The sequence below is a fragment of the Vigna angularis genome, chromosome 5 (genome assembly GCF_016808095.1).
Source record: "Vigna angularis cultivar LongXiaoDou No.4 chromosome 5, ASM1680809v1, whole genome shotgun sequence".
NCBI classification, from domain to species: Eukaryota; Viridiplantae; Streptophyta; class Magnoliopsida; order Fabales; family Fabaceae; genus Vigna; species Vigna angularis.
In genome coordinates this window covers 6260658-6285591 of record NC_068974.1, presented here as the reverse complement: position 1 = coordinate 6285591, position 24934 = coordinate 6260658, and the positions used below count along the sequence as shown (strand labels likewise).

General features: G+C 33.7%; 1 protein-coding gene across 1 annotated transcript; it reads left to right on the top strand.

Annotated features, from left to right (window-relative positions):
• The first annotated feature begins 1029 nt into the window (after positions 1-1029).
• LOC108340436 (ubiquitin carboxyl-terminal hydrolase 14) lies at positions 1030-15227 on the top strand. Its single transcript, XM_017577828.2, has 20 exons — positions 1030-1299; positions 1841-2012; positions 2323-2435; positions 2540-2876; positions 3113-3207; positions 4419-4552; positions 4631-4687; positions 4772-4849; positions 5718-5772; positions 5858-5899; positions 6267-6347; positions 10630-10828; positions 10915-10972; positions 11052-11174; positions 11576-11664; positions 11770-11859; positions 13742-13909; positions 14007-14134; positions 14241-14370; positions 14690-15227. The coding sequence occupies exons 1-20, from the start codon at positions 1189-1191 to the stop codon at positions 14860-14862; spliced, it is 2433 nt and encodes an 810-aa protein (XP_017433317.1). The 5' UTR covers positions 1030-1188; the 3' UTR covers positions 14863-15227.
• Positions 15228-24934: the final 9707 nt, after the last annotated feature.

The window sequence follows — 24934 nt, the reverse complement described above, 5'->3', positions numbered from 1 at the left end:
TGGTTGGTTTTTAAGTTCATTTTTGGGGTTTGGGCTAGTTAGAATTTGAATTGTAGGTTTTGTGTCAAAATGGAAGGTTTTGAGGGTGTTGATAAATAATTTCTAACTTGTTAAAGTCTCTAAGTTACTTAAAAATAAGCTAGAACTTGTGTAATTCAATTTTGGTGTCTAAAGTGAGGTTTTAAAAGATTTTAAGTTGAAATCTTGTTGTAAAACAATTGAAAACTAGTTTAAGTTGGATGATACACATTTGTTTAGGTCTATGGTAGTTTAGAATTCAACCTAGGAGTGTTGGAAGTTGGTAAAAATGGTTAGAATAGGTCATGTGGACCAGTTGTTTTATCACTACAAGTGCATGAACCACCATAGCTCGACATTTATACTATATCCGAATGAGTCAAGTCTAAATTTACTACATGATTTTAGGATGCCCGATTAATTGGCTTGAAATGTGATTTGTGTTGAAATCTTAATTATTCTATGATCTTTCTGTTTACACTAGCTTACCCTGCTTGTTTTCTTTTGTACTTGGATGTTCTTGTTGTTCGTGTGGTAGTGGTTATGATCATCTAGTGGGTATAAGCAGAGGGCAATGATGTGTCTTTAGATCAAACTTTTGGTAAAGATAGTGCTGATGCAAAAATATCAATGTCTTTATTTTGGTTGTATTTTGAGAATCCTTTCATATATAGTTTTGGATTAGGATTTTGTATATAATATAATTTATGGTTATGTATAGATAAGTGTATTATTACTTTAAATGTCCTGTCTCATTAATTGTTTTAATAAATTTGTGATAATTTCTAAATAGTATTTTAGACTATTTAATTGAATGTTACTATTGGAATCTTTTATAATTTTAATCCTAATTGTAGTAATATTTTTTAATTAATTTATTATAATAATCATTTTTTAAATATCATGAAAAAAATGTTGTACCTTTAAGATTCCACCACCCGGTTCAACCCGGTCCGCTTTCGAAATCTCATTTGCATTGCAGCCGTATTAAAAACAAGAAAGTTACACTGTATTGAAGCAAAGCCACCTAGTGAGTGAGACTATATTTGCTTCGTGGAATGACTTGAGAAGGACTCCTTTCTTTCTCTGTTTCTCTCTCTTTCTCATATCGCGTTTCTTCTTTTCATTTCTTGTTGTTCCGCGCGAGGGTTTTCCGGTGTCTCTGTCACGATGACAATCGAACCCTTGGATTTGCTTCGCTCCAATCTCGCTCGGGTACGGATCCCCGAACCGACCAATCGCATCTACAAGCACGAATGTTGCGTGTCCTTCGACACTCCGGTGATGCTTTCTTTCCTTCGTATATACTTCTGGAAATGATGAGTTGTTGTTTAAACCAGCTTCGTTTAACACTTCGATTGTCGTAATTTGGTTTTTCTTCTCTGAATTTGAAGGCATTAAGTGATTTCTGATATCCGCGCCGTTTGTTTAGTTAACTTTTGTTTGAAATTTTTGACATTAGTTTTTGTGACGATTGTTGAGTTGGTGCTGAGGCAGCGGGGGAAGGGTTGAGAATATGCTGGTGGTTTTGTTGTTGTTTTCAGCATTGAGAGTTTAAATGCTAATGTGACTGGTTTTTGATTCCTCTTACTGGAAGTGATGGATATTTTAGTTGTTACGGCATGGGAAGTGATGAGAATACGCGGAAGTGGTTTGTGGTTGTTCAGCACAGCCGCATTGAGAATTTTTTATGTTAATGTGAATAGTTTTTTATTCCTCTGATTCGAAATGATGGATGATTTAGTACGTTACAATGTGTTTAGAGCTTCAGGATGCAGGAAATTGATGCTCGGTGCTGATTTTTTTTTATGATGAAATTTAGAGGTCGGAAGGTGGTTTGTTCATCGACATGTGCACTTTTCTTGCTTTTGGGAAGGATTTTGTTGGTTGGAATTACGAGAAGACCGGCAATCCTGTCTATTTGCATATAAAGCAGACTAAGAAGTTAGTTCCAGAAGACAGACCTTCTAAGAAACCTACCCTCTTGGCTATTGGTGCGTTAGTAAAAGAAACAATTCCTTCTTGGCCTTATTTTCTTATACTACATCTCTGATTAACTTTATGATGATTTTGTGTTTGTTTGCAATCTTTGTTCAGTTGTTAAACATGACTTCTCTATTTGTCATTTATAAATTCTTGTTTGTCACACTGGTATGTAACTTGAACATTCTAGGTATCGGTTGTGGAGTTATCACTTGGCAGTTTTGTGAAGGCTAGATCGTTATTAGTTCCAATAATGAGTTTTTGACAAGAAGCTGTTCTGTTTTTGTGTAACATAATTTTATCCCTCTTATTAATTTGTAGGTATTGACGGGGGATTTGATAATAATGAGCCCGAGTATGAGGAAACTCATAGTGTAGTTATATTACCTGAGTATGTTTCTCTTCCATTCCCTTCTGTGGAATTGCCAGAGAAGGTACATATTCTCCGCTTTTGTTTTTTTGTCTGTTTAATCCCCCTTTTACTGATTAAGGAGAAGTGGAATTTATCCATCATATACATTTGCCAAAAATGTTTTAGGTAAGGTTGGCAGTTGATGCTATCTTACTAGCTGAGGGTGCTGAACGAAAGGAGGAACTTGCAGCCTGGACTGCTGATAAAAAACAAGTTAGTTCCTATGCAATGAATTTACAACAGATTGACAATGGTGTTGTTATTCCGCCATCTGGCTGGAAATGTGCTAAATGTGACAAGACAGAGAATCTTTGGCTAAACTTGACTGATGGAATGATACTTTGTGGGAGGAAAAACTGGGATGGAACTGGAGGGAACAACCATGCTGTTGAGCATTACCGGGAGACAGGCTACCCTCTTGCTGTAAAGCTTGGGACTGTCACTGCTGATTTGGAAGCGGCAGGTGATGCCTTCTTGCTGAATATAGTGTTTTGGCTTTTATATGTTATTTATTATTATCAATGTCTTACTTGTATGAGTGAAGTCTGTAATTGTGAAAGGAAATTGTTATACCTAAATATATGGTTAGCCTAAACATATCATTGAAACCGTATAATCTAAGTATGCTCTATCCTATAGATGATGGTTATTTTTCCTGTGCTTTGTGCTAATTATGGCTAATGTATTGTGGCAGCTCAGATGTTTTCTCCTATCCAGAGGATGAAGGTGTCTTGGATCCACAACTAGCCCAACATCTGGCTTTTTTTGGCATTGACTTTTCATCGCTACAAAAGGTTAGTTATTCATCCTCTAGAGATACTTTTGCACACACAATCAAGATATATGTTGAAGATCTCATATCAATTAAAGTGTGACCATATTATCTTATATATAAGTGGGTGCAAACCTTCCTAACTTGTTTTGAAATTGAGTTAGACTTATCTTCATTTTATAATGTGGTATCAAATCATATCCTAGTAAGGTTTGTTAGGTATGTCATTATCTTTATCGGACCTCTCCCACAAATATGTGGGCTAACACTCAGAATGTCTAGTCCTCGTTGTGAATGGATGTATAGGAGATCCTGGAACACCCTAGAGAGGATTTGGGCATAGCATAAATAATAAAATATTTGAATAATAAAATTTACATAAAGGGGCATTTACATAACATAATATCTTTTTATTATACATTGATGTTTCTGAATCAATGATACAAAATTAAACTAAAAGATAAACCACATAACTGGACGTATGAGTTTACAAAAGGAAATTATACAAAGATTCTTTCTAAAAGATAATTAAGCAACTTAAAGCTGCATGAAAACTTTAAAGCAGCTTCATACATATTGTATAATTCACTCCTGAGCTTGTTCATTTGGAATATGTATTAAACTCTACAAAACTGGCTTGTTAGGTGAGGATTGCACCTCACTTACATATTATAATTTGGTCTTAGTCCTAGTCAATGTGAGATCTCCAACAAGATTTAAAGACACTTTTGTGATATCTTACAGCTTCATGGTGTATTTATATAGTCACTATTTTTTCCCTATGAATTTGGTAGACATTAGGTCCATGGAGACATATTATTGAAATAATATCCTATGTTGGACCTTTAGTGTTTTCTTAATTTCTACAAGTATTAGTTATAATGTTGAGATTAGAGACTTGTACATGCAGGGTTTGCTATTTGAGATACTTTGCTTTACAATACCTATAAATATGAGTATTTCGGTTTTTTATGTTTGCCTTTCACATTTCTATTATATATATTTTATCATTCCAAACAACAAAATTTAAATAGTAACGTCACCCACTGTTTGGAGGCAATACTTCTTTGATGGATGCTGTTTATAAGTATTGCTGAGGTTGAATATTCAATTAGATTCTTGAGAATAAGGTTTTGTCTTGTTACTCCAACAGGCATTGTAAGAGTGTACTTACCATTAATTAAATATTACTTGACTCATAATTTTTTTCAAATGTCATTTTCTTATGTTCAGACTGAAATGACAACTGCTGAAAGAGAACTCGATCAAAATACTAATTTTGATTGGAATCGAATACAAGAAAGTGGACAAGAAGTATATCCAATTTTTGGACCTGGATATACAGGGTTGGTCAATATTGGAAACAGGTAGAGTTGGTCCCTGTTATTTGCTGCTCATCATAAAATACTAGTTTGACACTTATATTGCGGTTTGTTTTCTTGCAGTTGTTACATGGCAGCAAATATGCAAGTTGTATTTTCAACAAGATCCTTCATATCACGGTCTGTGCATGCCTTTCATTGTCTTGCAACTGTCTGTTGGAACCTTGTTTCCATTTTCTTCAATTTCTTTTGTTTCATTCTTAGGTACTACTTGAGCCAAAGTCTAAAGAAGGCATTTGAGACGTCTCCTGCCGATCCAACTGTAGACCTAAATATGCAGCTGTAAGTGCATGTTTGGATATTGTGTTTACAAAAGCATATGACCAAAGTCATAGAACTTTTTGGCTTAAAGTCATTTTTATGTATATAAATTAACAAAATCATAGTGCTAAGTAGCTAGCTTGTTTTAGTATCCTCCTCAAGAGGATTCCTGTCAAGGTGATGCTATTCCATGTACAAAACCTAATTAGACACTCCTGGATTAGTTTCTTCATACACATTTGTTTGCAAAAGGACTTTGCTCATCCAACACTAACTTTCATGACTGCCAATATAGTAGTACTGGCTCATTTAAGATTATACACAAGTCATCCAATGCATTATATTTGGGTGATGACCTAGCAATAGCACACACAATCCATCTCATAAGTGATCTATGTTTAGGGTTTCAACACATAATTCAGCTACCCATTCCGTGTCAAGCATCTTATGACTCATGCATATCTATAAATATTCATATGCTTTTGGATTTTTGATTCATGAAATATTTCATAAAAAAATGAAAGTTTCATTTGTTGTAGTGTACATTATTTAAATTTATAGTTGCATACATGAGATATATGATTCCGTACAGTAACCAGAATGGGTGTGGTGCGGGTATACTGTTTTGATAGCATTTGTTTTACTGTGTATTTAGGTGCTTCCTTTTATTATAATTCAGTTTTACTGTGGTAAAGATGGATTTGATAGGGTTATTTTTGTGTACATAATTCGATGTGTATAATAGTAGTTGTAAGTGATAGGAGAATTTTTGTTTCCTACATGAAAGAAAATGTATATAAAAACAGGTTTTCATGGCAGAGATGCTTTTTTTTTATTTAATTATCATTAGAGTTTATAGAAATTTAATTATAGTTTTATTTATTTTCAGGACAAAATTGGCACACGGTTTACTTTCTGGCAAATATTCTGTTCCGGCATTTGAAGTAGGCCCCCATAACTCAGTAAATATCAATCAAAAATTTGTTTAGAGTCTTTGCTAATCATAAGTTACTGTTATCTGGCACACAGAATGATGAAAAAGAAAACACTGTAACTTCAACTACAACTGCTGTAAGCTTTCTGGCTCTTCGATGATTTTAAAATCCTTACTCTACATTTATCTTAGTGATTACAGAATTTCCATAAATTGGTTGAGTACTTATTTGTTTGTTCATTTCTTCCTGTTTTTGTTTTTTGTTTTTTTTTTATATAATTTCTCTAGGTTTATGTAGTTTAGTGCTTTCCTAGTTATTTTTTGATAATTTATTTTTGGCATGGCATGAACTTTAATTAAGATGGGGTTTTTTGTGTTGCTATGCCTTTTGGTTGATGTTTTTCAGATAATGTTTTTTCTCATCCTCTTTGACATTTCTTGTCTTGATGCATTTTCTTTACTCGTTTATTCTGTCTGCCGATGGCTACTTTCTTCAAACATTAGAAACAAGAAGGGATACGTCCACGGATGTTTAAATCTGTAATAGCTGCCAGCCATCCTGAATTTTCATCTACCCGGCAACAGGTATGTTTAGTAACTATTTTTTCCCCTAACCATGTATTAATGATATACGCATTTGATATTTTTCTGTTTTATATGTCAAGTAATTTTATGAATTTTCGGATGCAAACTTAAGTTAATGCAGTAAAAATATCATTAATGCTTCAGATGTATCTTTGAATTATGTTATTGATTTCTTACAATTATTAGGGAGTAAATCCGTAAGAGCTATCAGATAGACTCTGTATAGAGATAGTGAATGCGTTATTCAAGCAAGGAAGTGAGGTTTTGACTGTTAATTGAAAACATATGCAATACTTAAGTTACAAAGGTCGTTAAAAACAAAAGGCAACTAACTACGAGAAATGAAGCACTTCTGTTCCCTTTATAGATTAAATAGGATGCATAATTCACAGGCAATGAAACATATTTATTGAGTCCGAAGATTGAATGACGTGATAAAACATCAATTCCCTCAAACATAACCACAATACGTGCATGCATTTAGCATTAAGTTTGACATGCTAATGGTGTACTATTTTGAATTTCCAAGTAGCAGAATACTTCCCATTATCTTAACATGAAATAAATTCTTCGTTTCTTCAAAATGTCTCTTGAAGATGAAGGCAAATTAGATTCTAGTTGTCTATATGGGAAGTTCTTTATTTTCTCTACATTTATTGCCCAACATTTGTGCACTGTGGTCTTGGTAATGTGTGAGCAATTGGTAAAATTTATCATTAATTCACAATCTTCAGTTGAAACCGGAGGCTGTTAAAAACAGGTTTGAAAATAGCATGTCATAGTGCCATTGTGTAGCTGGGCAGCCCCTGGCAGTGCAGTTTAATCTCACAACTGTAGCGGCAAAAACTAGAGGCTATAGCAGACTGGATAGAATTGCTACTAATTTTCTTTTCCTGAAACCATGTTGCCTGTCTCGCCATCGGTGGCTGTGTTTGTTGTCATGTTTGGTGGTGTGTGGTCATTCTCAAGTTGTTCATCCCCTTTGCTTGGGAATTTTTGCCATTGTCTAGGATTACACATGCTTTTGAGAAAAGTTGGTCGGAATTCTGTGGAGAAGGTTGGATAGCTTTAGTGAGAGATAGTGGATTTTTTTTTTCTGTTTCTAAGTCAGACAGGGTGTTGTGCCTGACTCCAAATTGGGCCCTTCCATACCCAAAACTCTCTTAAAATTGCGGAAATGGTTCTTTTGCTAATTTTTTAGTATTAGTTATACTTTTGTTAATATTTAAGAATATATAAAAAAGTATAGAAAAACATTAATACATAATTACATATTATTTGATGATATAGTAGAGATAAATATGCAGCATATAATACTATATATCATAATAACAATAATATGTATTAGAATATTAACACGTAAATGTATATTAATAATAGTAACAATAATAAGCAATTGAAATACACAAAAACACACACACACACACTTATATATATATATATATATATATATATATATATATATATATATATATATATATATATATATATATATAATAGCAGTCATTCCACTACAGTTATCGGGTTGGCTGCTATGCTCCGCAATCCGAGATTTAAAACATTGGTTCAAAATATCTAGGCTTTTCTTATTCTAATTGTCCAAGCTATTGTTGAGTCGTTGTGAATGCATTGGTAAATTTTGACTATCTTCTAGGAGTTGATGTTAGGAACTAGGAATTGAAAGAGAAATAAAGGTTTTTTTATTTAATAGAATGAAAAGAACAAAAAACAGGAGAGCAGTCTCTCCTTCAATGGCTTCCTTCCCTTTCACAAAGAGCTAAAGCTCAATCTATTAAAATTCACCTCCCTTCCCCTTTCCACTCCTTCTTTCCTATTTATATCTAGTAACACCTCAAGTAACTAACTCATGGATATTCTAACTATCTTAACTATTTTCTCTTCTTTTTGTATCCTAACAATACACTCCTCCAAAAATCAACCTTGTCCTCAAGGTTGGACAGTGGAAGCTTGATCCTGTGGCTCATCTCCATCATCATGATCATTATCTACCCTAACTGAAAGCATTGTGATACTGTCTCAGCATTGGGAGGGAACCCACTGGTCACTGCATGAAAATTCTGGTCTGGAGAGGCTTGGGTGATGGTGGGGACGAGAGTAGTTTTTCTATAGAAGTCTCTGAACCCAGTAAGTTGAAATTCCAAGATTCCGATGTCATTAATGTTCCAACCACCATCATCAAATCTAAGTCCAACAACGATTTCTTATTATATTATGTAAATCTGAATTTGGGAAAAAAATGACGCATGGGTGCATATCCACCTTCAACTTTCTTATTGGTTAACTCTCATTGGGCTATCAAGAAACTAAATTTCACAGTCCATAATTTTCACTCTCTTTATTGATGCATCCCCTTCTTCCTCCATCATAATTTTTGTTTCTCTTGCAAATCTCACTTCCTTTTTGGATTTTTCTTTGCTACAGAGGGTGTGATATTTCATTGCTAAACCTTCTTCCACATCTCGAGCAATTTTCATAACTCCGATCAAGTTCTTTTGATCTTGTGGTTGAATCTGATTTTAAATATTGGATTGCAGCCCTGAAGGAATATCCCTGCAATTGATCTTTTGGTGTTTGATTTGCTTATGACACAACCTTGAGAAGTCATTCGCTTCAAACATGGGCAACTCCACCGTTTTATCCCAAGGCCTAAACAATTCTTCTCTCTCCTCATCTGATTTACTAATATGTAGATATCTTTCTTCCATCTTCTCTTCATCATTAACCAAGTGCTCTCCTCCTTTAGACAATTTCTTGATTTCTTGTAACAGTTCTTTGATTTCTTTCATGTCTGGCAAACTTTCTTTAATAGTAGGCATATCATCTTTCAGATCCACAACCACATTCCCTTGTTCACTGGCTCATCTTTCCAACACACTTGAACACCTTTCCATATTGACCCTTTGCAGTAAATTCGATAGGTCTTAGGAACCAAGAATTGTGAAGAGAAAGAAAAGAAAGGTTTTTACTGAATAGAATGAAAAAAAATAAAAGATAGGAGAGCACTCTCTCCTTCAAGGGCTTCCCCGTCACAAAGAGCTAAAGTTTAATAGACAAAAATTCACTTCCCTTCCCCTTTCCTCTCCTTCTTTCCTATTTGTATCTGACTAACACCTTGAGTAACTAACTCATTGGTATTCTATCTTAACTAATTTTTGTTCTTTGTGTATCCTACTAGTTAGTTGACTTAGAGTTATATGCTAACTTTATATGAATACTTCAATTTTAGCATTTTTTAATTATTTTTTGTGAAAAGGGCAAGTGTTGACTATTATGTATTGCAAAAAATTTGAAGAATAAAAGGCCAGGTGATGTGTGACTTTTTATGAGCAATCAGTTTATTTTAACCATGTCTTCAGGAACTAACGGTTCCTATGCATTGGACACCTTTCACAATCAATGCATCTCTAAAAATATATGAAATATTTGGTTCAGCATTTGTCATTAAAATAAAATTGTTAACATGAACCCTTAAAGAGTTGATTTTGAACAACTAAAAGTAACAAGTGGTTTTTGGGGAAAATTATTCATTACAAAGAATATGTAAACGTATAAAAAATATTTTCTTTTCCAATAAAATCTTCAGTTACAGTTGCATAAATCATCCCTAAGGATTGGAGTTATCCTTTAATAAAATGATATTCTTATAAAAACATGCAATAAATTGTGTTATAATTTTATTTTCACGTGTGTACTTTTGAATTAATTTTCCATCTTTTATTATATTTTATGTTTTGAGGGGAAGCCCTGTGTAACTTCAAAGAAGTGTCTTGATGACTGGGTTGGTCATTGGCTTGAATTTGGAAATGGCCTCAGGGGGAATGCTATGTACTAAGATATTAGTTAGTATTTGTATTACCCTTACCTATGCAAAGTGAGGGGTCTCTGGCTCCAGGGTATATTACTTAGTATTTGTATTTTAAGTTACAGTTGCAGTCATTATATCTTAATTTGCATCATTGGAAGTCTATGTAAAAGGTCTATGAGCAGTATTATCTTTGTTGTAAGACTCAACAATTTAAAACAGCTTATATGGTTTTACTTTTGTATTTTTAAAATTTTGGGCCATCTCTGACGGATCATTTTGTCTGTTCATTTTTTCCCAGTAAGATTTATCTGCTGTTTTTGGCACGGAACAGTTTTTAGATGAGATGAACTTTAAATAGGATAAGGATGTTAAAATCTTTTTTGCTGTTCTATGCCACATACTGTTTTGCATGTTATTTTGCCGTCTTTTGACTGTTTGATTCCAATTTGATGTTAGGATGCTTTAGAATTTTTCCTACATTTTATTGATCAAGTTGAACGAGCTAATACTGGGAAAACTGAACTGGATCCATCGAGGAGTTTCAAATTTGGTATTGAAGATAGAATTTTATGTTCGTCTGGAAAAGTTACATATAATAGAAGGAATGATTACATTCTTTCTCTCAATATCCCGTTACATGAAGCAACTAACAAAGGTGTGTATTTAGGTTACTAGACTTTCCTTAAGTTAGGATTGAGATGTCAACTCAAATCTAATACTTGTTTGTTTGAGAAATTTCAGGAGAGCTAGAATCCTTTCAAAAATTGAAAGAAGAAAGACTTGCAGAAGGAAAAGAAATGTAAGTTAAGATGCTCAGAAATCTTACTATTTCATTCATAAGTTTCTTTGAATGCTGCTGAGCATATTTATTCTGATAGAAATGCTGATGAGATTGTGCGTCCGAGGGTGCCTTTAGAAACATGCCTTGCAAACTTTTCAGCTCCTGAGGAGATACATGACTTTTACAGTACTGCTTTGAAGACAAAGACTACAGCACTGAAGTAAGCATACTGAAGTTTCTAAGTATATTAAATTTCCGTGCCATGCTTGCTGCACTGGTGGATTTTCTTTAGTTTCGTCAATCGTTTGCTAAGTCATGGACTTTGGTGATTGGTATAATCTTTGTTAAGAAGAGAGAAACCAATAAGGCATTTGATGAATTCTGTGCATTTAGACCACATCGAAGCTATTAACATTATAGAGGACAAGGTATAATTACAAAATATTCAGTTACTCTATTTTATGTTAATAACATAATATAGAATCAGTCTAATTAGTCCTATTATCAACAAGTACTGTGTCTATGGGGTTCTGGGTTCTAACATATCTACAAGATTCTAACAACCTTATTGTTAGAGCATTTGCAAATAATCTTTCTACTGAAACAAGATTTATTCCGTAGGACTGCAGGTCTGACCTCATTTCCTGATTACCTGGTGTTACATATGCGGAGATTTGTTATGGAGGCAGGATGGGTGCCCAAAAAACTTGGTATGTTTTGTCTTGATATGGTTATATACATTAAAAGAGTATTAGTTTTTTAAGATCTTTATTTTTATGATCTGTTTAATTTGTTAAGCAGTTTTCTTGTTTCAGATGTGTATATTGATGTTCCTGATATCATAGATATCAGTCATATGCGCAGCAAAGGTCACCAGCCTGGGGAGGAGCTATTACCTGATGGAGGTATGTGAGAAGTTCTCTGTTCAAGTTATGTCTTAAAGAGTTTAAAACAATGAAAATCTGATAGTTTGTTACATAGAAGTCAGATTTGCAGAAAGTGTGTCAACTAAGTTCAGTGTTATTGGGAACATGTGTCACTTTGTTTTTATATGTCTAAGTTCAGTTTAGCTTTTTATTATAATTATAGAAACAAGGAGTTAAATCTATATAATCAAAAACATTGTTATAAATATAGAAATGAGTTGATCGTATATAATAAAAAACATCTAGATTATATATGTATTATTGTGAACTTTTTTATTTATTCCCATATCATATTTTTGTTATTAGAAACTATCAAATATTCTCTATTTATTGCGTTGATTTTTTTTTTTTCTCAATATGAATAAATCCTTTGTGCTCTCTGTTTCAACTCAATGTTTCTCTTTAGGGGTGTTCATGGGTTTGGTTGCATAGAATTTGGACAAGCCATTTCCTAACTCACTAAAAAAATTGAGTTGAATTGAGTTTCAGTTTTTGTGTTAAACCCAATCTACCCAACCCACTCTTGAGTGAGTTGGATTGAGTTGGGTCAAACTTCCACCCAATCAAGCATAAAAGACACAATAGAATCACACAGCACATATTGGTTTCACGCTTTCTGCCTGTGAAGAAGAGCTTGTGTTCCAGCAAATTATAAGCAAGGCATTGTGAGATAGAGGGTGATGAGGGAGAATGAAGATAATGTTTTCATTTAAAATAATGGAAAATTTAAAATGCAAACCATTTCATTGAAACAAAGGTTGAAAACAAGTTTGTGTATGAGAAGAGAAAAGTCAGCAAAGGTGAACGACAGACAAATGGCGAAGGCAAATGATGTGGAGGCAAACAACAAAGGTAAAAGACAGAGGCAAATAGTGGTGGTGAATGGTGAAGAATGACGACAAAAATGCTAAGATTGATGTGAAGAAGACACATTACAACAATGTTTAGGTTTGTTTGTGTAATGTTAGGATTGAGATGTGGTGGACGTGAATGAGAGTGACACGTGATAGACAAGAATGCTAGGTTGATACAAAGAAGATGCACTGCCACAAGAGCATTTAGGTTTATTGAACTAAACCCATCACCCAACCGTAAAAGAGTGGGCTAGTTTGGATTGGGTTGAGTTTGACCCAATCATAAATGAAATCCAACCCAATCTAATTGGGTTGGATTGGGCCGAGTTAGTCATTGGGTAACCCGATCTAGACCCAATGAACACCCCTAGTATCCTTTGTGAAACTTTATATCTTAATACTTCTCAACAAAGTGGAATAGCGGACGAAAACAAATGTCTTATTGACACCACTCAGACTCTTGTTCACATTCATCTTCCTTGTCATTTTTGAGGAGATTCTGTCCTTACAGCATGCTACCTCATTAACTGGATGTCATCATATGTTCTTGTTATTTATCCCATATCATATCTGTTATTTATTCCCACATCATTATCTTTGTTATTAGAGGATATCAAAATTCCTCTATTGTTTTAAATTCCATTTTTTCAATAAAATGAAGCATGTTGTCTTAAAAATATACTATTTTAGTTCAATGTTTCTGTTTTACCTTGATTTTAACAGCTTTATTAAACTGTTTTCAACTGAATATATTCATTTCTTATAACTTATGTTTATATGGAAAGATATATTGGGTCCATAATATTGTTTCTGAAGCACCAATTTTTTCTCTAAATAAATACATGTGATGAATCTGATTATTGAACCTTAGTGAACTGGCAAATTTTGTTTGTCATCAGTTTTTTAACTGGAAAATTTCTTTTCAGCTAAATGACCAATTGCATTTTTAACTGAACTCAATCCAGAAATCATCAAATCTCTTGGCATTAATTATTTCTGATTTACAGTTCCTGATGAGGAAGATTCAAACAAAATGTGGGCCAATGAAGAAATTGTAGCCCAGCTGGTTTCCATGGGTTTTAATAATCTCCATTGTCAGAAAGCTGCCATAAATACATCGAATGTTGGAGTAGAAGAGGCAATGAATTGGTTGCTATCTCACATGGATGATCCAGGTATCTGAATTTTTTTATTTTGTTTTGTAGAACAATCTTTTTTGTCAGTGACCTCGCAGTGCAGGACTTAATGCTGGATAAAATTTGTTTTACGTAGAAATTGACCTTCCTATTTCCAAAGGTCATGGCTCTGAAACTTCGACAATCGTTGACCAATCAAAAGTTGATACTCTAATTTCATTTGGATTTCAAGAAGAAATTGCTAGAAAGGCTCTGGAGGCATCCGTAATATTCTGTTCTTGTTTTCCTTTCCCTTGTGACAGTAGCATAATTTTGTTGATAAATGGTGCCAGAATATTTGACTTCATAACTGGAAATCATTGTTCTGTAGGGTGGTGACATTGAGAAAGCGACAGATTGGATATTTAACAACCCTAATGCATCAGTGTCCAGTATGGATGCTACCCCATCCAATGCTGCATCCACGTCCAATGATGTTGACCTACCTGATGGAGGAGGGAGTAAGTTGCTTACACTTTCTCTACGTACCTTGTGGGTTTTATTTATTTTTAATTAATAAAAAAAGTCAAAGATTGTAACTATTATGAATCATGATCATTTAGCTCTACCTTCACTTTCACCACTCCTGAAAAGTTTGATCTTGCTATTTTGATGTCTTGTTTGTGCAATATTCATTGTTTCCTTTCATGTTCCTGCCAAGTGATAACATTTCCTTCCTGGGATTCAATCTAATTTTTATTCAAGTGATAACCATGTTGTTGCATCTTATTGTCTTTATTAATTTGTCAATCTTATATTATTGTTCAATCTTTGTTCCAGAATATCGACTTATGGGGATTGTAAGCCATAGTGGAACCTCTACGCTTTGTGGTCACTATGTTGCTCACGTATTAAAAGATGGTAGATGGGTAATTTTCAACGACAACAAGGTTGGGGCTTCCATTAATCCTCCAAAGGAAATGGGCTATCTTTATTTCTTCGAGAGGCTTTAATTGCTGAATATACAGTGGTTGGCGTTGAACAAGGTGAATACTTCAACCAGTAAGAGGCGCAGGATGTTTTGATAGCGTAGACATGTCACCTACATCCGCTGATGTGATAATATTTGCTACACTGGTCTTGGTGGCTTGGTAAACACTCCTCTAATTGGCTGAATCTTCTTTTCTTGGTTGGTTCTCAGCAGTAATGAAGCTTTCGAACATTACATTTCATTCATCTTTTATACATTGCATGTTTAGGTATTCAAGTAACAATGGAGCAACGAATTATCAGTTCTAGGAATTTAAACAACAATACTGAATGTTATACAACTTCATTTTTCTGATGTCTAAAACCAGTTACTTTGAAAAGTTTATTACAACTTTCATTCCTTCTTGCTTTTTAACAATAACTTGAATTCTCTCTTTGGCTGATTATAGAGGAAAAATGTTTTATTTGAGTGGAGTAACATATGCATGTTATCTTAAACCAATGAATGATTTTATTATAATTTTTACAACATTTGATTATGTAGTCATAACATGAGAATATTCTTTGGAGAATAGTTTGTGGATATATTTCATACTGAAAACATAGAACTATTTTTGTTAAATCAATTTTATTTGCCGAGAAACCGTGTTTATAAAATTAGGTAATAACTAGACACTATTAGTCGTCTAATTGTCAGGAATGGATCCTCAAGTTTTTGGGGAAACTGATGAATGAAGATGATACACGCTTTATACATTTAATTCTTCTAAAGTTTAGTAATATGGAAGGAAGGGAGAGGATCTTTTCTCCAGTTCCATGGAGACTTTAGAAGGATCAAAGGACATAACGAACAAGTCTCAGTTTGAGTGTTTAAATTGCAGATTCCTATTTGTAGTAACTCCTGATCACGGGTTACTACGCTATGCTAGTTCACTCCAGTTCCTGTTGTATTCTTCATGAGTGTGCCAGGTCCCCTTAGTGTTTGTCAGGAACTCAGGAAGTTTAGCAGGACAGAAAAAAACACTGAATTTGTCACTAGTACTTTTGCAGTCATATTGCGGACCAAGTCTTCGTTTTAAAATAAAAATTCAAATGCAAAAGAGAAAAAAATTCATATTTTATTGAGACTTCAACAGTTTTAGCTTAGAGCAGTAAACCTTGGAGATAAACAAAAAATAAAAAATCTGAAAGTAAATTGTTGCTTCATTTATTCCAGAATCTGATCTGGATGCATTTTAGATACATATTTCCATAAATGAATAACCCTATCATAAACATGAAAAAATGGTGGTTTGATCAGAGCAAAACGAACGTAGAGAATCCAATTAAAGTGAATCTGATCCATACCTTGGGGAAAAAACTATAAAATACCCTACTGTATTGGTTAAAACATAGGAAAGTTAGCTCACATTTTAGGAAAAATGTACGGAAAAATCATAAAAATACCCTATTTATCATGCACCCCTTGCACTTCCATACTATTAGTAAAAGTACTAAAATACCCTCTCATTGTACCACATCATTGCTATCGCGACTGTGCCATCCTTGCAGCAGAAGAAAACAGATACAATACCTTGTGGAAAATCGCATAGAAAGTTCTTTCTAAAACCCATTTCATGTGTTCTGAAAAATTCGCTTCAGAAGATATCACATGTTTGAAAAGCTTATTTTGGAAATTCTATTTCAAAAAGTTCATTTCAAAATAGATTTCATGTGTTTTAGAAAGTTAGTTCCAAAAGTTCTATTCTTAAAATTCTATTCTGAATATTTTTTTTCCAAAAATTATGTTCTAAAGTGTTTAGAAAACTTGTCTTAAAAATTTTCCGAAACAAGTAATCTGAAAATAAAATTTTTGAAAGATAACATGGTCATTTTTAAAATAATGAGAGGGGAGCTAGAAATTATGAAGAAAACACTTTGGACTAAAGCTCCAAATGTTTTGTTTATATCAAAGCCCACTTCTTACACTCCCACAATTTCTTTGTGTGCCCCACAAAATTTTGAAATGACCATTTTACCCTTTGAAATTTTGGATTAAATATACTGGCAGCTTTTTGGAACAAACTTTTTGAAATTTCCATAGAAACTGAAATTTACCTAACTGAATATATTTGGAACAAAATTTCCAAAAAGTGATACACTTACATATGGAATCACATCAAGCTAATCATCTGCATCTGACAATTAGTATATTCTCTAACTGGATCAGAGTAGGTAGGATTATACATGTCATTTGCTTGAGCACATATTAAGGAAGTTTGTGTATAAGAAGTTGATCTTGCGATTGTCAAACGTTGTTTCAGAGGTTAACATAGTAAATATTGATGATTATTAGTTGTGCTTTGTGGTACGTGATGGTGAATGTCACACCAACATCATTTTCTTCTGCTTGTGCTAAAGTATACCTATAGTGGTTTAGAAGAGTATCCCATCTATATGTAATTCCTACTATCGATGGTGATCGACCAACTTCAACGACATTTGGTTGATGACATTCCAGTTCATAGTAGATCACAGTCAAAATTTGGTTTGTTCGTATGTAACCGTACATTGTTTATGTCTTAAAGACTACTAAAGAATGTTAATTAATTTTGTTGTCACCATGAATGTAAGGAATTATCAGGCGCGACATGAGATTGTACTAATGAGGTCCTACAAATAGCTCGTGTGATGATTGAAGAACAAGCATCCAACAGTAGAGGAGGTCGAAATGCACATGATAGATGTACATCATCATCTGGGTAACAACCTCTTGTACTATGTATTTGTTTGTTTCAGACTTTTATGTCAAATAAGAGGGCATGACTCTTCACCCAGTCCCAATAAAGTAACAATGCATTTATAACCATAATGACCATCAACAATGACATCAACAACATCGACAATGTAAGGGTGACAAATAAGATGGAACTAATCTAACATGGTTACTCTCCTTTGTTGCATAGATTTAATCTTAGATTGTATGTGTTCTTTTTGCGATGAAGTTTCATGGATGGAATGCAAGTCTACGTGCTTAAAATTTAAGGGTTCACGCTTTGTAGACCATTCAAATCGATGAACTTTACTCTTTTGTACACCATTCGTTTTAACTTTATGCAATAGAGGTACCATAAATGTCATATTATGACATGTAATATCAAGTAACTTTTGTTTGATGTTCACTTTTCTTGAAATGTCAACTTCTTTGACACGTTCTTTCACCAAATCAAGTTCACATTGAATGTGTAACCCTGAAGGCGATTCATTTGATAAATTATTTGAAAAAATCAATCTATTCCACATGATATGAATTTTAGCTAGAGGAATCATCCTAGGATCATATCATGCTACTTCATAAGCACATGGTAGACCATATGTTCGTCTCAGAACACATCCACAATTTTCATTGTCAAATCCTATATGTTTTACTCGATTGAACTCCTTAGCAATGAGTCCCAAAGCATATCTTGATACACATCCAACCAATCTTTCATATTTGCTTCCTTTAAAAGCGTCATGCATAATATTAAGACTTTTTTTCAAAGGACACATTTATCTCATATGTTGCAAGATGATTACATTATAAATTACATCCCAACATGAACAAAGGTCTCCTATACTTCTTTCCAATACTTTCTTGAGGCTCTAGCAAACAGACTCAACCCTAATACAAATCAAATGAACAATATCATAATATATATAATAAAAACAACTAAATAAAATAAGATTAAAACATACATGTTTGATGTTTTGTTTCCTAAATGCATAACTCGGTTTGTCCAAGCCTTTACAAAGTATGTCTTATATGAAATGACAAAATTCATTCACATATTCAAAGAATAAAAGCCATGAAATGTCGACATGATGAAGACGATCAACATAGTTAGTAAACATTTACTCTTGTTCATAATCCATGACATTTTCCTATGCTTCCATCACAATATCCCATGCTTCAACAGGATTTACTAACATTTTGCACTTTTCACATTTTTCTGAATGTGGAAGCGATATAGGAGATGATAACATTTGGGGAATACAATGTCAATGACATTCATCAAAGTCAGGTATTTGCAGCTAACAATGACTTGCGGATCGCCTTATATGTCATAATATAATCTTCTATGTCTTTCCAACGTCCAAGTGAAATTATTTTCTCATTCACTTGATAAGAATGCAAAGGTTGCTGAGAAGGTCAACCCTCTAGATGTCACCCTAACAGATAGTTGATATTTATTAGTTTTGTTTGTCGTATCCATCAAGGAAACAACATTAAATGCATTCACCAATTTAACTGCATCAGGATGTGTCCAAAAGAGGGCGCTTACCACCTTAGATTCGTTGACACATCTACTCCAGTGGATGTATGTATCATAATCCAACATCAATATCAATTGCTGCTATTCAGTTCTCGACACTCTCAATGATTGTTTGTAAGTATAGCTTGCATTATAAATTTGTTTTATTGTTGTAACATTACAATCATTATTTTCTTTCAGAGTCAGTAGAATTTTTGCAGGCTTCACCTAATTTTTAGTCATAGCAACAAGTAATGACTATTCAGTGAGATTTAACCTCCAAAAGGGTGACCAATTAAACTTTACATCAAATCATGGTTATGATATTCACAAACATTCCCCGATAACCTACATTAGAATTTGGCTTGTCCTTCAACTTAAGAGGAAACTCGCATTTTCTTGTGCCATATATACTTGGCTGAACATCAAGTTCGTATTTCATGTACTTTCCATCACTTTCACATCCTAACAGCACAAATGTCTTTCTATCAAGTTGACTAGTAGTTTTATCAGATCTTATAGTTACCACAACAAACCCAAGATGAAAAGCAATCCTTTGAACCCACTTAATTAAGTCATCACGTATGGAAAAATTATGATCGATTGTAAATCATTTGTATAATCTTCCTAGCACATTTCATTGATGAAAGAAGAATAATCTGATACGAAGCTCGAATTTACTTGTAAATCAATTAAACTGAAAGAATAATCTTGCATATTATAATATAACCACATATAATACAACTTCACCATTATTGAACACCTCACTTCTTTGATAATAATACTTAAGAAATTATTAAAAATAAATAAACAAATTATAAAGAAATAATAAAAGAAAAAATTTAAGCAAGTAACTGAATTTTGAAATTCGATAAAGTTCTTAACTGGATTTCTAAATTCATTGAAGGTCTTAATGAGATTTCGAAAGTCGGTGAAAGTCTTAACCAAATTTCGAAATCTAGTAAAAAAGGTCTTAACCAAATTTCGATATCTAATGACATCCTCAAGTGAATTTTAAAATTCGGTGATATCCTAAATCAGATTTCAAAATTTGATGACTTTCTAAACTAAATTTCAAAATCTAGTTAGTTTTGAATTATGGTGAAAGTCTTAATCGGATTTTGAAATCCAATAATTTAATAATATTTTAAACCGAATTTTAAAATCTAATGATTTTTTAAATTGAATTTTGAAATTTTATTAATTTTGAAATGGTGAATTTTTTAATCAGATTTTAAAATCTAGTGCTTTCTTCGATTGGAATTTGAAATCTGATTACTTTTTCCAGTGACTCAAATTCTACGACATTTTAAACTGATTTTTGAAATCCAGTTTGTTTCCTAAACATTGTGTATGCCATAAATAAATATATAAAACTAAACAAACTTAAATGCTTATACCTGAACGACGTGAAAGAAGAACATGAAGGACAATTGACCAAAACTCACTACCATACAACAACGAAAACAAAGACCACAAACAAAAGCGACAGAACAAGAACGAAGCAGAAACAATGCAGAGAGACGAGAGAAAAATAAAGCTGTCAACTTGGGAGTTGGGGGTTCAAAATGCAGGAAGCCAGTAAATATACGTATACAAGTAAATGTGAGTTGGTAAAAATTACTGATAACGTAATTTTTTTTTTTTTTATATTTTACTGGAATATAATAATAATAATTTCGAGACGAAGAGAGAAAAATGTTAGAGGTGTAGGGAGAAACACCTATAAAACAATTTTTTCTTATAGAAAAACTAAACTTATTTCCTTCTTATTTTTCCTTTTCAATTATATTTATTTCTCATACATACCCACAACTAACATCAAAGGTGTTACGAAGGGAGGTAAAGTGTCATGTTTGACGTGCAAAACCGAGTTTAGGAATTGCAAATCTGAGGGAATTAAAGACTATAAAGTTATGAGGTTCATATGTATACTATAAATGGATTGGGAAAAGATCAAAAGCATGCGAAGCTTCTCAGATATTCTGAAATTTTTTTAACATATATAAGTGTTCTGTCTAAGTGATTGAGGGGATTTAAAAGTAAATTTTTTTGTTGTTTATTTGAGTGAATTTGAAAGTAAGTAAGAATAGATTTGGAAATAAATTTTTTTAATCTGTCATATCAATCAAATTCTACAATAATTCTTACAAACTTTACTTCTAAATTCACTCTCACTTACCTCTAAATCCACTCAAATAAACAACAAAAAAAATTTACCTTCAAATCCTCTCAAATCTCCTCAATCACTCTCCTCCAAATCCATTGAAACGAATAAAGGGTGCAAAAGTAAACTAGTGCATGATTAAACTATTTTGAACAAATTTCTGACTTCAAATTTATTTAAATGATATTATTAGGATTTATTATTTTATTTGAGATATTATTTTATTTGAAGTTTCGAAACTATTAATATATTCAATAATTCTATATTAGTTATAAGTTTAAATAAAAATAATTTAAATATACTTTTTTCTTAATTATCCAAAATATCTTTTAAATATTTAATTGGGATAAAATTCTAAACTTTAAAATGAATAGTATTTCAAATTCGAGTTGTTAACTTATAATTCCTCCAATTTTAGAACCTTTCGATTTACAAGTTTAGTTAAAATGTAAACAATGATTGCATTCGTCAATTTATTATTATACTCTGTTGTCCTGAATAATGAATGACTAACTAAGTCAATAACCTATTAAAATATGTTTAAATTGTACATGTGTTAAGCCAAAAATATTGGAAGAGTTGTATCGTTTTAATAGTTGTCTGTTGTCGATTTCGGTGGTATTTTCTTTTGTGCATTCTAATCAAAGTTTCTAACCCTTATAAATAAGGGTGATACTCTACTTTACATTTTTTTATTCGATAACAATAATAATATACAGATACATATTTACATTTAGTAAAATCACGTTACCTTTCTCCTTGTGCCCAATCATTTATGGTATCGGGAGCATAGGTTAGAAACCTGTGAGTGTGAGTGTGTAAGAGTTCTTCAGAGTGTGTATCTTGAGGCCATCAAGAAGTGAGGTATCTTAAGTCTTCAAGAAGTGTAAAAGAAGAACATTTGAGAGGATAGGAGGCAAGAAGGAGATTATGGTGAAGATATGGCTAGACTAGGAGGAATTATGCAAGGTTCTTATCCAATCTTTGATGGAAAAAGTTTTGATGAATGGCATATCAAGATGAATGCCATTTTTGGCTTCCAAGATGTTGCGGATGTGGTGTTTGAAGGGTTGCCTAAATTAAGCACCAAGGCATCTGATGAAGAAAAGAGAAACTTCAAAACTCAGCAAAAGCTTGATAGTAAGGCTCGATTTATTCTCTATCAATGTGTTGGACCGAGAGTGTTTCACAGAATTTCAAAGGCACAAACAACAAAGGAGATATGGGAAATCTTGCTGAAAACGTATGGAGATGGAGACAGAACCAAGAAAGTGAAGCTGCAGACATTAAGGAGGCAGTTCGAATGTCTAACAATGGAAGAAAGTGAAACTGTGGCCGATTACTTTGATAAGGTCCAAGAACATGTGACTGTTATGCGGGCGTGCAGAGATACAGTTACGGATCAATACATTGTTGATAAGATCCTAAGGACTTTGCCACCAAGGTTCGATCTTATTGTAGTTGCAATAGAAGAGACGCGTGACTTGGAGAATATGGAGGTAGAAGAGCTGCAACATTCGCTGGAGGCTCATGAGCATAGATTAAATGAACAAAGGCAATATCAAGAGCAAGTCTTGTAAGTCAGATCCTAGTTTCATGGAAAGGGAAAAGGGTCGAAGAAGTTTAGCAAAAAGAAGCACAAGGAGGCTCAAGAACAATAAGGGAAGGACTTCAATGACTCTGAAAACCGAAAAAGTCACAAGTCAGAGTATAATGGTGATCAAGAAAAGAGTTGGAAGTTTGAAAAAAAGAAGGTTAAATGCTTTAATTGTCAAAAACTTGGACACTTTGCAAAAGAATGCTGGAAGGGTGAAGGTGCAAAGAACAAACTCAAAACCGAAGCCAATCTTGCACAAGACAGCACAACTGACTCAGAAGCAGTGATGTTGATGGCAAGAACAAGTGAAGATGAACTGAAGGAAGCATCATGGTACCTTGATTCAGGGTGCTCGACTCACATGACTGGAAGAAGAGATTGGTTGGTCAAGATGAAAGAGGTTTTAAATGGAAAATTGGATTTGTAGATGATAGAAGCTTGACTACAGAGGGGTCTGGTCGGATTGTGCTTCGTGATGAAAATGGGAGAGAAGTGGTGATAGATGAAGTCTTATTTGTTCTAGGACTCAAGACAAACCTACTGATTTTGGGACAACTATTACAGAAAGGTTTTGCACTAAAGATGGAGAATAATTATCTTAGTATTTTTGACCAGAGCAAAAGAATGATTATCAAGGCAAGCCTGTCTCAAAACAGGACCTTCCATGTGATAATGAAGGCTGTGAGGCATCAATGCTTTAATGCAGCAAGAAAGTCAACAGAGTGGTTATGACATATACGGTTTGGACACCTGAATTTCAAGGATTTGTGTCAGTTGAGTCAACACTCTATGGTGAGTGGGTTGCCTTTGGTTAACATTCCAGAATCTGTATGTCATGAATGTGTTCAATGCAAGCAAACTAGAGGGAAATTTTAGAGTTTTGTGCCTCAAAGGACCTTAAAAAGATTAAAGATTATATACTCAGATGTATGTGGACCCATACAAACTGAAACTCCAGGAGGTAGCAATTACTTTGTGCTTTTCATTGATGATTGGACTAGAAAAGCATAGGCTTATCTTATCAAAAGAAAGAGTGAAGTCCTGAGGTGTTTAAAAGGTTTAAAACCTTGGTTGAAAGGCAGAGTGACAAGAAGCTAAAAGTTTTAAGAACGGATGGAGGGGATGAGTACATCTCAGCATAATTCAAGACCTATTGTGAAAAGGAAGGAATAATGCATGAGCCGACTCCTCCTTACACACCAAAACATAATGGCACGATAGAAAGGAAGAACCGCACCATAATGAATATGGTAAGGTGCATGCTAAAAAGCAAGGAGCTACCATAGTTTTTATGGGGGGAAGCAGTGTTGACTACAACATATATTTTGAACAAAACGCCCACTAAAAGATTGAAGAATATTACCCCAGAGGAATCCTGGAGTAAAGTCAAGCCAAATGTGGAGCATTTGAGAGTATTTGGCTCTGTCTGCTTCAAGTATGTGCCAGACCAGTTGAAGAGAAAACTGGATGATAAAGGAGTGCCACGGATTTTGGTTGGCTATCATCCAACTAGTGGATATAAGCTGTACAATCCAAAAACTGGACAAGCTACTGTCAGTAGAGATGTGATTGTTGATGAGGAAAGCATGTGGGATTGGAAGACTATGTAGAGAAAGAGTATAACTCTTCAATTGGAAAATGAAACTTCAAGAGATGAATGTGATCCAATGGAAGGGAAGTCTCCTGAGCAAGAAAGGAATCAGAGAAGATCATTTAGAACATCACAGTTACCTTCACATTTGAAGGACTATGATTTGTTATATGATGCTGCAGTAACTTCAGAGGGAAACCTGGTCCGTTATGCTCTTGCTGTTGAAGATAAACCCGTGACATTTGAGCAAGCAACAACAAATGATAAGTGGGTGAAAGTTATTAAGGAGGAGATTGACTCCATAGAGAAAAATCATACTTGGGAGTTGACTGAGCTGCCTGCTGATAAAAATCCGATTGGTCTGAAATGGGTTTACAAAACTAAGGTAAATCCACAAGGAGAGGTTGTGAGATATAAGGCAAGGCTGGTTGCAAAGGGTTTTTTTACAAAAGGCTGGAATAGACTA